This window comes from Pseudorca crassidens, chromosome 8, assembly GCF_039906515.1.
Source record: "Pseudorca crassidens isolate mPseCra1 chromosome 8, mPseCra1.hap1, whole genome shotgun sequence".
NCBI lineage: Eukaryota > Metazoa > Chordata > Mammalia > Artiodactyla > Delphinidae > Pseudorca > Pseudorca crassidens.
In genome coordinates this window covers 48,001,768-48,014,571 of record NC_090303.1, presented here as the reverse complement: position 1 = coordinate 48,014,571, position 12,804 = coordinate 48,001,768, and the positions used below count along the sequence as shown (strand labels likewise).

Here is a 12,804-nt window from a genome sequence, read left to right as displayed (position 1 = left end):
ATCTCACTTTGACTCTTTTTGGGAAAGAATAATAGTCATGGAATGATTAATTTTTTTAAAAAATTCAGTATGTTACAATCCAGTTTCAACTGATCTGTTTTTATTGTGATAAAACACATAAAATTTACCATTTTAACCATTTTTAAGTGTACAATTCAACGGCACTGAGGACATTCACAATGTTGTACAACCATGAGAACTATCCATTTCATCATCCCAAACACAAACTCTGTGCCCACTAATGAATATCCAATTGATTTTAATAGCCACTATCTGTTGTAACTGTGATACACACTCATTGTAATATATATGTATATATACATACATACGTGTATACACACAGGCACACGTGTGTTTTTAAAGGATGAACATCACAATGCACCACAAAGAACAATTGTGAATGTGGAAACTTAGCCAACTAAAAGAAACCATTACGCAAAATGCTGGTGCAGCAGGAGGGCAACATCCAAACCCACTCACCAAACATAACAACGTAGGAAACAACCAGGAATTACGTGCCTCCTGATGGGCATATCCAGTACCAAGGATCCAGTAACCTGAGAGAGGCAGCCAGCAACCACCTAGGAAGTATTCTAGCCAAAAACAAAAAATAAAAAAAAATAAAATCTTAAACTTGATCAAGCATCCAGACCTAACTATCAATTGTCAAGAAACACTAGGGACAGACGGACATCAGGGGGGTGCAATCAGCAAATTCCAAATTGTGGGAAACTACAGGAAAGATGACCCAATTCACTCATCAAATAAACTGCAAGGAAACACAAAAAAAGATGGGTAGTCAAACCTATAGATTAACAAGAGTTAAAAGACAATATCGACCAAATGCCATGTGCAGACTGTGTCTGAATCTTGATTAGAACAAACCAACTATAAAAACTAGGACATGGGATTTAACATCCTTACAGATACTTCAAGGAATGAGGGAATAAAACTAAGACCGCTTTCCCTAAAACTGAAGGAAAGAACTAAAAAAACAAACAAAATCTGCCCACCAATATAGAGGAATGACAAGAAACATTCTTGTCTCTGACTGAGCTCTAAGTTAAACAAACAAACAGGCTCCCTTTTTTCCTGCTACACTGTTGCCATAGCTTTATGGCACAGAATCTGAACAGGGGTTGGACATGTCACATTTACAAACCGCTGTGAAGGATATGAGAAGGGAATGGGCATGAGGTAATACTGGAAAAGTTAGACAACAGTCAAGACCAAGGAGGCATAAACTGACTAATGAGCTTAAATATTATTCTTTAGGCATAATGAAGCCACACTGTGCAGCAAGGTAGATTAAAGAGGGCAATGTAGTACAGTGGTTATGTTCATGGACTCTGCAGCCAGGCTGCGTGTGTTCCAGTCATAGCTCTGCCACTTGAAAGGTGTGTGACCTTGGGCAAGTCATGTAACCTCTCTGTGCCTCAAGAGACTTAACCACTCTGTACAGATGAGTTTCCCCATCTGTATAATGGAGACAATAATAGCACTTACATGCCGTGGGATTGTTGTGAAGATTAAATTACTTCACATACAGAGTGCCTAGAACAGTATCTGGCTTGTGTCAGCTGCTGTTGTCACTGTTATTTGCGTAACCTTTCTGAACCTTAAGTTTCTCTGTCAAATGAGGTTATGACACCTTCCCTGCTGTCTTGTAGATGATTATAAAGATCAGATAATGAAGCTTGGGTCTTCACATTATCTGGTCATTTTAATCTCTGTAGACTGTGAGTTCCTGAAAACAAATCCAATAGCTTACTCGTTTGAGAAAGCCCAGCACTCAGTATAGGAGCTGGCATGCAGTTGGAATCAATAACACACTTGAATGCACTTTTTAAAAACTGTTAAGTGCTGTGCTCATGAACAAAGGACTGCTCTGAACAGGGACACAAGGGCCAATCTTACAGGCTTCCTTTGACAGTTCTGGGCAGAATGGAGAGGAAAGTGCAGAGAAGAGACCAAAGGCAAAACCAGCTTGGAGCTATGGCAATGCTGGACCTAAAATGGAATGAGGACCTGAACATAAATGGAGGAGATGGGACACACCTGCTCCAGGGAATGAGAAGGGTTTGACTGACCCATCTCTTTGCCCATATCCAAGTTCCTGCCAATGGTGTCTCTCCTGGTTGCCCACCCAAGTACTTAGCGAACTAACCAGAAACTTTAACTGGTAGGAAAGTTAAACTGCAGCTAAAAGTAAGGAATGACCAAGAAGATGAATTCAATTCTAGTAAACAGAGTTTGGAATATCTTTGAGACAAGCCAGTTGAGATTTCCAACAAAAAGTCAAAAACGCAAGGCCAGTGCTTAAGAGAGCTGCCCCACGGGGAGTACCATGAAGTATCACCTGTCAGAAGGAAAAGGATCTGAGGCAGAGGCCTGGGGAACACCAACATTTCAGGGGAGAGCAGAAGGACAAAAAGAAGCCGGCCAAGGAGAATAAGTATGAGTTAAGGGACCAAGCAGGAGAGGGCACATCATGAAAGCTGACAGAAGGTGCTCCAGGAAGGAAGGAGTGGGACACGGGGTCCTGTGAGGCCAGAGATAAGGAGGACAGGCCAACAGTTTCAGAACAGAGGTTACTGGTGACCCAAAGGAGAGAATGTCAAAAACTAGAATAGGCATAGGTTCATTTTCAGGAATTTTAAGTACAGGTGGGTAGTAAAGAAATGGAGATGAGTACAACCCTTAAATAATAATTCAGAGACGCCATGCAAAATAATACCCTGGCCCCAATGGAATCAAAATTAACCCGAAGAATCCTAAAATTTATACTGGGTTTTATCACTATGTATTTAATTCTGCAAAAAGTTGGACTGACTTACAACCAAATCAAAAAGTACTGTACCCTCAGTTTAGAAAGGCAGCTACATTTAATTACCCAGTAATGAGAGTTCCAGACCAATATTCTTTAAACTTTAATGTGTATACAATCCCCTGGGGATCTATGTAAAATGCAGATTCTGATACAACAGAATATTTGGGATGAGTCTACAGATGCTGCAATTCTAACAAGCTCCCGAGTAAAACCAATGTTCCTGGTCCTTGGACCATAAGCTTCTAATAGCAAGGCTCCAGGAAGGGACCACACCACTCAGAGAATCTGATTACTGAAGCAGCCAGACTGTCTAGCCATTATGGTGACTATTTAGTAGATCATGAGCTTAAGAAAAGCACACCATCTTTTGTTCAGGTAGGTCAAATAATACCTATGTCCCTCGTTTTCAGTTAGGTAGAAACGTCCCACAGTCTCCAACAGACATCACTTGACAGTCCCTATAGCACTTCATAATCCCCAAAGTGCTTTCCCATGTTATACTTCATTTGCTCATCACAGATGTCACAGATAGGCCCTGTTTGCTTCACGGGGATTCTGAGCGCCCAGAGAAGTCAGACTTGTCCACGTTCTCACCATCAGTGGAAGCACTGGACCTGTAATCCAGGTTCTCCTGCCTTCTAGTCCAGAGCTCTTTCACTAAACCAGAGCTACTAATTTAAAATTAAAAAAAAAAAAAGTTCTTGAAGCGTTTTCCCACATGAGAAAGGGGTGCTGACTGAGCAGTTGGGTGTCCTCTACATCTCAGACTACAGCTGTGGCTGGGATCAGACAGATACAAATCATGTCTAACTCAGAAAAACTACTGAATATGAGCCCAGGTCTAAAAACCTGTTCAAATCAGGCTTACGACGAGGTTCAGGACATGCTACCCCAAAATGCGGCACCTTGGCATATTCAGTATCTTAAGCTGAAGGAGTTTAAGAAAACAGCAGAAACAGGAAGGTCACTCTGACCATCCCCACACACAGCCCCAACCTTCTTTCCTGAAACAGGTCATAAACTCCCCTACAAAAGGTACCGTCCCTGTTCCAGGAGGAGAGGAGACAATCATCACCAAAGATGGGGAAGTTGGGGCCAAAAACCCTGCACACACAAACCTTGTTAAACCCACCCTTATCTTCCTAGTTACTTCTTCACCATTTACTTCCCTTTTGTCTTGTCAATTCTTTACAAATTTATTTTTCATTGTCCAAAAGGTTTTAAAGCTTTCTGCTCTGGTCACTTTCATTCTCATGTGAAGGTTCTCATGTACACATAAAAATTCAGCAAAATTTGTATACTTTTCTTTTGTTAATCTGCCTTTGTCGTTTTAATTTTCAGACCCAGCCAGGGACCCTAAGAGAGTTGAGGGAAACTTTTTCCTCCCCTACACTTACTTAGACAATTTTCTTACAAATTTTACTGTCTTATGTCTTATGCAAAAGACATTTTACCATAAAACAGTAATTGTATATTGAAATATCTGACTTTCATATCAAGTCAACAGTTTTCATGGAAAACATGTGGAGACTGTGACTACATGTGGAAATCAAGACAAAGCTACCAGCCTAATAACAGCCATTAAATAGAGTGGTTTATTTACATTGAATTGCTAAGAATTTCAACACTGGTAATTTTGCTATGTTGTCAGCACCTAAAGTCAAAAGAAATCACCAGGCCTATATTCACTCATGCAACTACAAAGCAAATTTCCAAAGGAAATGGTGAGTTCGAGTACACTATCTTTTAAACGTTTCCAACCAACAAACCAGACCACCACTCTACAAATCAGCCACTGGGAATAATTCTGAGCTAAGAGACCAGAGCCACCATTGATGGGGTTGACTTGACCTAACAAGAGGGTCTGGTTAAACAGGCCATGAAAAACAGGGTTTGCTCAGTTGCTATTAAGTACTTTGCCAAGGGAATTACATCACTGTGACAAGGGCACATCCCAAGCAGAAGCAACCACACCAGCAGATTCACACAAAGGGATCCAAGAAAACATGGTGGGAAGGATAAGTGCTATGAAGCAGCCAATGATGGGCAGGGTGAGTAGGAATGGACCACGCTCAGCAGAGCTAATCCTCACAGGTAGTGGAGAACACAGGAAGGAATGCCTCCATCTAAGAACTCAACAAAAGCAGAGGCTGGGGCTTCCCTGGTGGCGCAGTGGTTAAGAATCCACCTGCCAATGCAGGAGACACGGGTTCGAGCCCTGGTCCGGGAAGATCCCACATGCTGCAGAGCAACTAAGCCCATGCACCACAACTACTGAGCCTGCGCTCTAGAGCCTGCAAGCCACAACTACTGAAGCCCACGTGCCTAAAGCCCATGCTCCGCAAAAAGAGAAGCCACTGCAATGAGAAGCCCGCGCAGTGCAAAGAAGAATAGCCCCTGCTCGCCGCAACTAGAGAAAGCCTGCATGCAGCGACGAAGACCCAAACGCAGCCAAAAATAAATAAATTTTTTTTAAAATGTGTTTCCATTAAAAAAAAAAGCAGGGCTTCCCTGGTGGCGCAGAGGTTGAGAGTCCGCCTGCGGATGCAGCGGACACGGGATCGTGCCCCGGTCCGGGAAGATCCCACATGCCGCAGAGCGGCTGGGCCCGTGAGCCATGGCCGCTGAGCCTGCGCGTCCGGAGCCTGTGCTCCGTCCGCAACGGGAGAGGCCACGACAGTGAGAGTCCCGCGTACCGCAAAAAAAAAAAAAAAAAAGCAGAGGCCAGTCGTAGGACAAAAGGTCAAAGAGGCCGAAGGAGTCAGAGCAACTCCAGCAATTACAGAAGAACTTGATATCCAGGAAGACCTGCTCCCTGATTTTCTTACCCTACAGGGCTTTCAACCCTTCCCATCCCTCTCCCCACCCCCAGTTCTCTATTTGATAAACAACACTTGTAAAGCCCTGTGACCCAACTGGGGAACATTGACAACACATGGGCACCCAACTAGGTTAGCCAGGGAAAAGGCTGCAAGACCAGGGTTACCTTGCTCTTTGCAACACTTCCCCCCTCAAGCACCTACACTGATACAGAAAACCACTGAGACAGAAGACAAAAGGAGCTTTCAATCAATTTGGTGATAAAACCCATATTCTAGGATAACTACAAAACTATATAAACTTGATGCCTAAGCACGAAGGTGAAACGAGGCAGAAGGACTGAAAAGAAATTGTCAAGAAAGAAGAGAACTTGTAGGGACCCCTATGTATCCTTCCTTTGAATTGACACACCAGAGACTTGCATTGATCTCACTGCATTCCTTCCTTATTCCAAGAAGGAACCATCAGAGGATCAGCTGAAGCAAAGAGCAGGAAAACCGCCTAGAGCAGTGGCTGGCAACCTCAGAAGCAGATTTGATTCACTTGGGGAGCTTTCAAAAACCTTGAGGCTCAGGCCACACCTAAGTCCAACTAAATCAGAACCTCTGGGTGAGACCCAGGCATCAGCACTTTTATACCAGTCCAGAGGACTATAATGTGCTGAGAACCCCTGGACTACAATAGTGCAAAAAGCAAACGGGTTTCAAGGGAACTTGGACCAACTACAAACTTTTCTAGGACTCCATTTCTTCACCTGGTAAAAGGGAACAAGATTAATGAAGGGAGGAGTGAGGAACATTGTGTTATGTAAACCCCAAGGCCCATCCAGCACCATCAATTTAGGAAACCCTAAATCCAAACATCAGTGGAAGCACAGAAACTTACCAGCATCATGGCTGCATAAAAACAACTCAAACATTCTTCCCTTCCTGTCCAGTACAAAAAACTAATCTGTTTTATTATACTATTATTATACCATCAAATACCTAGCCGTTTTTACCATATGGGAGAGAACAACTTCAACCTGAAGAATATCCTTAATAAACTCAATCACATTTTATGCTCAGTAACAAACCTCTGAAGAGGGTATTATTATTGATGAGAAGCATGAAAAACATGGAGGTTAAATATATAGCCCAAGTCCTAATTAGTGAACACTGGGTTAAAATTTTTACAAAGGTAAATGACAGTGATGATAGTTGTACAACTCTGTGAATATACAAAAAACCACTGACGTGTACACTTTAAATGGGTGACTTTTATGGCATATGACCTATATCTCAATAAAGTTGTTTTAAAAAAAAGTATATGACAATTTCTGGCCTGTGCAATCTGGTTCAAAAACCACTTAACAATGAAGCATATACTGAGTGCCAAAGCATTCTACAAACTACTGGACTGGAATGACCAGGAAATATACATGCCCATAACTGATAACATGTGAATTCTCACATGCACCTCTGCAAATGGAACTTCTTTTTAAGGCCTGGGCAGGTGAGGCAGAGACTCTGAGCACAGACTGGCCGGGTTCAAATCCAAGCTGTATTGCTTATTCTCCGTATAACCGCGAGGAAATTACTTAACCTCTCCAGACCTCAGTTTTCTCACCTGTAAAATGAGGACAAAAATAGACCACACCTACTTTTGGTATTATGAAAAATAAAGGAGTTATTATTTGTAAAGCACTTGGGAAAGTGCCTCACACACAGTAAGCACTGTGTAAGTGGTTCTCAAAAATAAAAGTCTGGTTTACAGTTACAAGACCTAAATAAATGTCTTAAATAAGAGGCATCTAATTTCCCCTCCCAAGCCATCTCCCCCTTCTCCCATAAACTCTACTCTCCATTATGCTAAACTACCAGGCAGACAATATGGTGGACAGGGTAAGAGCACAGACCCTGGAGCCAGACTGGCTGATTTGAAACCCAGCTTCTTCACTTTTTAATTATCAGATCTTAGGCCACTTACATCACCCCTTGGTGTCTGAGTCTTCATCTATAAACCAGAAATTATAGTATGTAACTCATAGGACTGTTAGGGGCATTAGGCGAGTTAATAATGAAAAGCATTTAGAACTGAATCTCACATCTAGTAAATAGTAAGTGTTAGCTACTCTCCAGTTGATTTTATTACCTGCTATCCCCTAAACGCAGCAGGTGCTCTCACCTCTCTTTCTTTCACTTGCTGTTTCCTGTCACTGGAATGGTCTTCCCTCTTCCTCTGACTATTCCTTTTGAAATACCACTACCTTTCAGATGCTCCCTCCCCTCCCCTGACAGAAACGGGCTCCTTCCCTGATGCTCCCATAAGCCCTTGTTATGGCACTAACCCTACCTGGGGCACTTCCATGAGAGGATTTAGCCTGTGGTATGGTTGTGGTTTTCCTGAAGGTCCAAACGGAGTCCAGTTCATTTTCATATCCTTAGTTTATTCCCGTTTGCAACATTAGAAAGAACACAATACACACAATTCTAAACGATCACGGCAACAACTCAGTCAACAATGGAATAGCAATACTAAGTATATTAGCACTACAGACCAAATTTTCATGATTATGAATGCTTTAGCTTGTCTCCAAATGTTCTTCTTTTAGTTCTAGGTTAATTTCACCCAAATTATTGGAGTCCAGTTTTATACCTGAACATCTCTCACACCTGAACCCCAGTGAGCAATCTCTTTTAACAGTTTCGCCTAGTTTAATTTTGTCATTCTTAATGGATAATAAACTCAACCTGTGACGAAAAGGGAACGTTGACTACAACTACAAGAAAAGGATAGCCTCTCTAACACTACTTTTTAAAAATGAATTTTTTATGGAAATATATAAAATAGAATTTAAAAAACTCATTTTCATTTCAATACATGTAGGGCAGTGCTTGGAAGTTTTTTAAAGAAATACTCAAAATAACACTAGTAGTACAGGCAGACCACTTATCATCTACGATCTACCAAGGGAACCCATAAGGATTATTCCTACAAAAGGCGGCAGCAAGAGAATTGAAGTTTTCTAAGTTCATCTCAAAACACCGTTTCAGATCAATGTTACTTCATGAAAAAACAAATACCTTTTGCATTAAGTAGTAACCATCAAGCAGAAATCAAAATAAAAGCAGACCAAAGAACAGATTCTCAGCCTTCCTATTTATACTATTTAAAGGAAGAGGGACATGAAAAATTAGTTACGTTTGAATAAATAAAAGGGAATTCCCTGGAGGTCCAGCGGTTAGGACTCTGCGCTTTCATTGCCGAGGGCCTGGGTTCAATCCCTGCTCAGGGAACTAAGATTTCGCAAGCCACACAGTGTGGCCAAAAAAAAAGAATAAATAAAAGACCAGTTTCTGATTCTGGGCACTCCAGGATCTTAGACACTCCACTGAGATGGGATTCTCTTCTAGTCAGGTTCCTCAAGTTTTAAGAGGGGATGTCAATCCTACCCCCAGATTAAGATTGCTAAGCCTATGGCTCTGTGTTCAATATGGAATATCTGTGCTCCAGGAAAAAGCAAAGAGCATGGCCTTGAATTGGGGCTGCCCAGCACTGCCTAATAGAGGACAGAATCACCTCACCCTAATAAGAGTCCAAAGGCAACTAAATAAGGGGTATTCTTGGACTAAGGTGGACCAGCACAGCTCATTTGGGGACCTACATTTACCGCCCTTGAGCTAAAATGAGAAACACTATAAGAAATGGCCTAATGGAATCCACAAACATACATTTGTGGTCATGAGGTAGTTTTGAATGCAGTTTGCTCACTGCATATAAAAAGAGATGGGGGACTTCCCTGGTGGCGCAGTGGTTGAGAGTCCGCCTGCCGATGCAGGGGACACGGGTTCGTGCCCTGGTCCTGGAAGATCCCACATGCCGCGGAGCGGCTGGTCCGTGAGCCATGGCCACTGAGCCTGCGCGTCCGGAGCCTGCGCTCCACAATGGGAGAGGCCACAACAGTGAGAGGCCCGCGTACCGCAAAAAAAAAAAAAAAAAAAAAAAAAAAAGATGGGGAGAAGCTGCCCTCAGATAGCAGAAAAAGGAGACCTCTCTCCCAAGTAACTGACCTCACTGATCACTTCCTCTTTGCTTTGGCTGCTAGAAAATTCAGTCACCTCTAGCAAGTACATACATCCTTATTTTCCACTAACCTTAGTCCTGGCTTCATCTTATTTTCCCTTTATCCTGTTTTTCTCACCTACTTTGACTTGATTTTGATATGTCTTGTTGGTTTATAAATATATGTATATATGACATGAGCCATCAGAAATCCTGAAAAGAGGCAAGTTTAAATGAATAAATAAACAAAAACACAAGTTCCCAAAGAATAAAAATGAAATGTTTCATTTTCCCTGACTCTCACTACTTGGCTAAAATTCAACTGCACTTATTGATATGAAGTGACAGTTTAATAAAAATACAACCAAAAAGTTAAACCTCCTTCATGTCATTTATTTTATTTCAAACTAGTTAATCAGTCTTATACTCCATTTACATGCATACTCCTCAATTTAAGTTCCTCACTTTATCTCCAAATTAAGTAAAATTATTTAACTCATCTATAGACATAAAAATGACAGTAAAGTATGGGTATCTACTCCCACCTACTCTCCTGGAAGAAGTCACCTTGAGGGTGACTTGTACTCATTGCATGCAAATTTAATGCAAAGAAAAGGTCAAGGGCTATTGGGTTTGAAAGGGCTAATGTAGGTTCCAAAAATGAATCCCAGTGATCCTCAGGGAATCTAACTAGAACAGTTATATACATACCCATGTGTCTGCACATGCATACCCAGAGCACACTCCTTAGGATGGAACTCAGAGTCATTAAGGAAAAGAGAAAGGCCACTTAGGCCACATAATCTAGGAACACCGAAAAGCCTGCAGATTTCGGGACGCTCGGAGAAACTTAAGTCATAGAACGGCATTTAAATGTATCTGTCTGCTTACAATTTCCATTGCAAATGTGATTAGTTTGCTCAAATAAATAGGAATATGATGTGTTGGCCACGTTTTCCTCTTGAGGGTTATCACAGAGTTTTGATTAAGGACAAATGTTTGAAATGTTGGGTATATTTAAGTTCACTGCACTTAAAATGAGCTAAGAAGTTGTATAGGCTTGATTAAAGGGCTGCCTTCATGAACTTAAAATTAAAAGCAATAAATTCCAATGATTCAAGTGATTGGGACTAAATATGGTATTCTGCCAGAAAAGTTGAAATGGAGTCCAAAGAAGCTGAAATGGTGTCCAGGTTTCAAGAAATGGTAAAAGAGGAAAGGTCAAGCTGTCGGAGTTCCCTTTCCTCTGGGTTAGTTAATGAGTCACCTTACGCAGAATTCCTTTTAAGTAGAACTTCACAGGAGTTACAGGCTCCCAAGACAATCTGTTTTGTCATTTCTAAAAAGAAGCCTCTCAAACGCTTAGAGGCCGGTATGTAAGTGTTGTCAGATGCGGAGAGAAGGACGAGAAGCGGGGGGCCTGGGGGGATGCGGGTGCTTTGGAGTTTTTACGCACACACGCCCAGGCCAACTCTCTCAAGCAGTCTCCAAAACGGAAGTTAAGGTGACTTCCCCACCCGTGAGAGGGCGGAGCCTCTGAAACCGAATGGGATTAGGCTTCTGCGCGGGCTGTGACCCCCGGGAAGCAGCTCGGGTCAACAACTACCAGGGTCAGGAGCGCGAGTGCGCTGGGGTAGCAGTACGGACCTGCAGACCCCGAGCACTCCCACGCCCCGGGACGCGCTCGTGTCCGCTCCTGCTCACCGGCTTTGGCTCGGCACTGACTCCCCGCCCGGGCCAAGTGGGAGGGTCCAGCCAGCAAAGTTCCTGCTGCAAGGTCGGGCCCCGGTCCCCGTTCTCCGCACCGGCTGTCTGGGCTGCCCGGGAGAGGCGGGCACCTCCCTCCTCCCTCTGATGCAAGGTGGAACAGCTGCCCCGCGCCCCTTTCTTTCTGCTTTCCCGGTTGCACCAGCCCGGCACGTGAACGCCCGGGCCCCTCGCGCCCCCCGGGGCAACCGGCCAAGGGGCCGACGCTTACCTTGGAGGCCGCCATGCTTTGCACCGGGTGCGGGGGGCTGCGGGAGGCTGCGGGACGCTCTCACTGGCTCGCTGGCGCTGCGGGCCCGGGCCGCTCACTTCCAGTCCCGACGGCGGCGGGAGCGGCGATACAGCCTGGCAGCGTGCGCGCCCGGCCTGCCTCCCCACGCCCTCCCGCCGGCGCGGGTCATGCGGGCGCCGCCAGCCCATTGGCTGGGCCCGGCCAGGGCCGCCGGGGCGCGCGTGATCCCGATGGCCTCTGCCCTTTTGCCGGGGCGGGCCCGGGTCTGGGGGCGGTAGACTGGACCCGCGCACGTGACCCCGGCTCCGCTGTCCAGCAGCCGCGACTTCTGTGGTGGGGCCGAGGGCGGGTGGCGGGGTGCAAGACTGTCTCTTGGGATCAGGTGGCCTCACGAGGGAAGCTGTTGGCTTCGGCTGCTTCTAGGGGCTGCTCCAGGGCCCTCGAGACCCACAGGCGGGGCACACAGCCTGGGGAAGTTGAGAACTACACTTGGTGCCATGTGTAGCCAGGTGTTCCCTTTCAAAGGGGCTCCTGTCTGCTATAAGGAATCCCGAAGCATTGACTGGTCTATCGGAAATAGCAAAATAATGTCTCTGGCAAGTCTACTTTTAGGTCAGATCTGGCAAACTCGACTGTATGTAGTGCAGAACATGGAGCTCCTTCATTTCAGCCCTGCATAGTAGGGCTGTAGAAGTCAAAGACACACGCCCCAAAATAGGCCCTACTAAAATAAACAGGTCAAAATTTTAATCGAAAAATCGAATGTATAATCAATCCCCAGAGGTCTTCTTCCTCTTTATAAGAATTTCATTCATTTGTCCCTGCTACCAAAATTTATAATTAAGGCAATGGTGGTCAGTGAAAAGGGCTTTAAATGTTTTGTGGATTATGGATATAACCTATCAACAAAAGTGTTTATTACTAATCATTTTAATTAATTAACACTGACTGAGTGCCTACTATATGCCAGGCACTGTGTTAGGAGTTGGAACCCCAGAATGACTTGAGAGATGGTCCCAGCCCTTAAAGAGCTAGTGGGAAAGCGGGCACACAGTTAATGTCCATATAAACTGTTAAGGCAACAACCTTTTCCCAGGGCACTATGGGAATG

The 12,804-nt window shown here is 44.1% G+C and overlaps 1 protein-coding gene across 6 annotated transcripts in view; it reads right to left on the bottom strand.

The window, feature by feature from the left end:
* The window catches only part of SLC25A13 (solute carrier family 25 member 13), a 296,284-nt gene extending 284,430 nt beyond the window's left edge, over window positions 1-11,854 (bottom strand). For 5 of the 6 annotated variants that reach the window (XR_010945512.1, XR_010945511.1, XR_010945513.1 and 2 more), the window contains exon 1: window positions 11,673-11,854. Coding sequence is in view for 2 of the 6 variants with exons in the window: in XM_067746352.1 (XP_067602453.1) it covers window positions 11,673-11,687 (15 nt within the window). In the remaining 4 variants the exon portion in view is untranslated. The remainder of the gene's footprint in view (window positions 1-11,672) is intronic. The other variant, XM_067746353.1, reaches the window with a different exon arrangement.
* Between the last annotated feature and the right edge of the window lie 950 nt (window positions 11,855-12,804).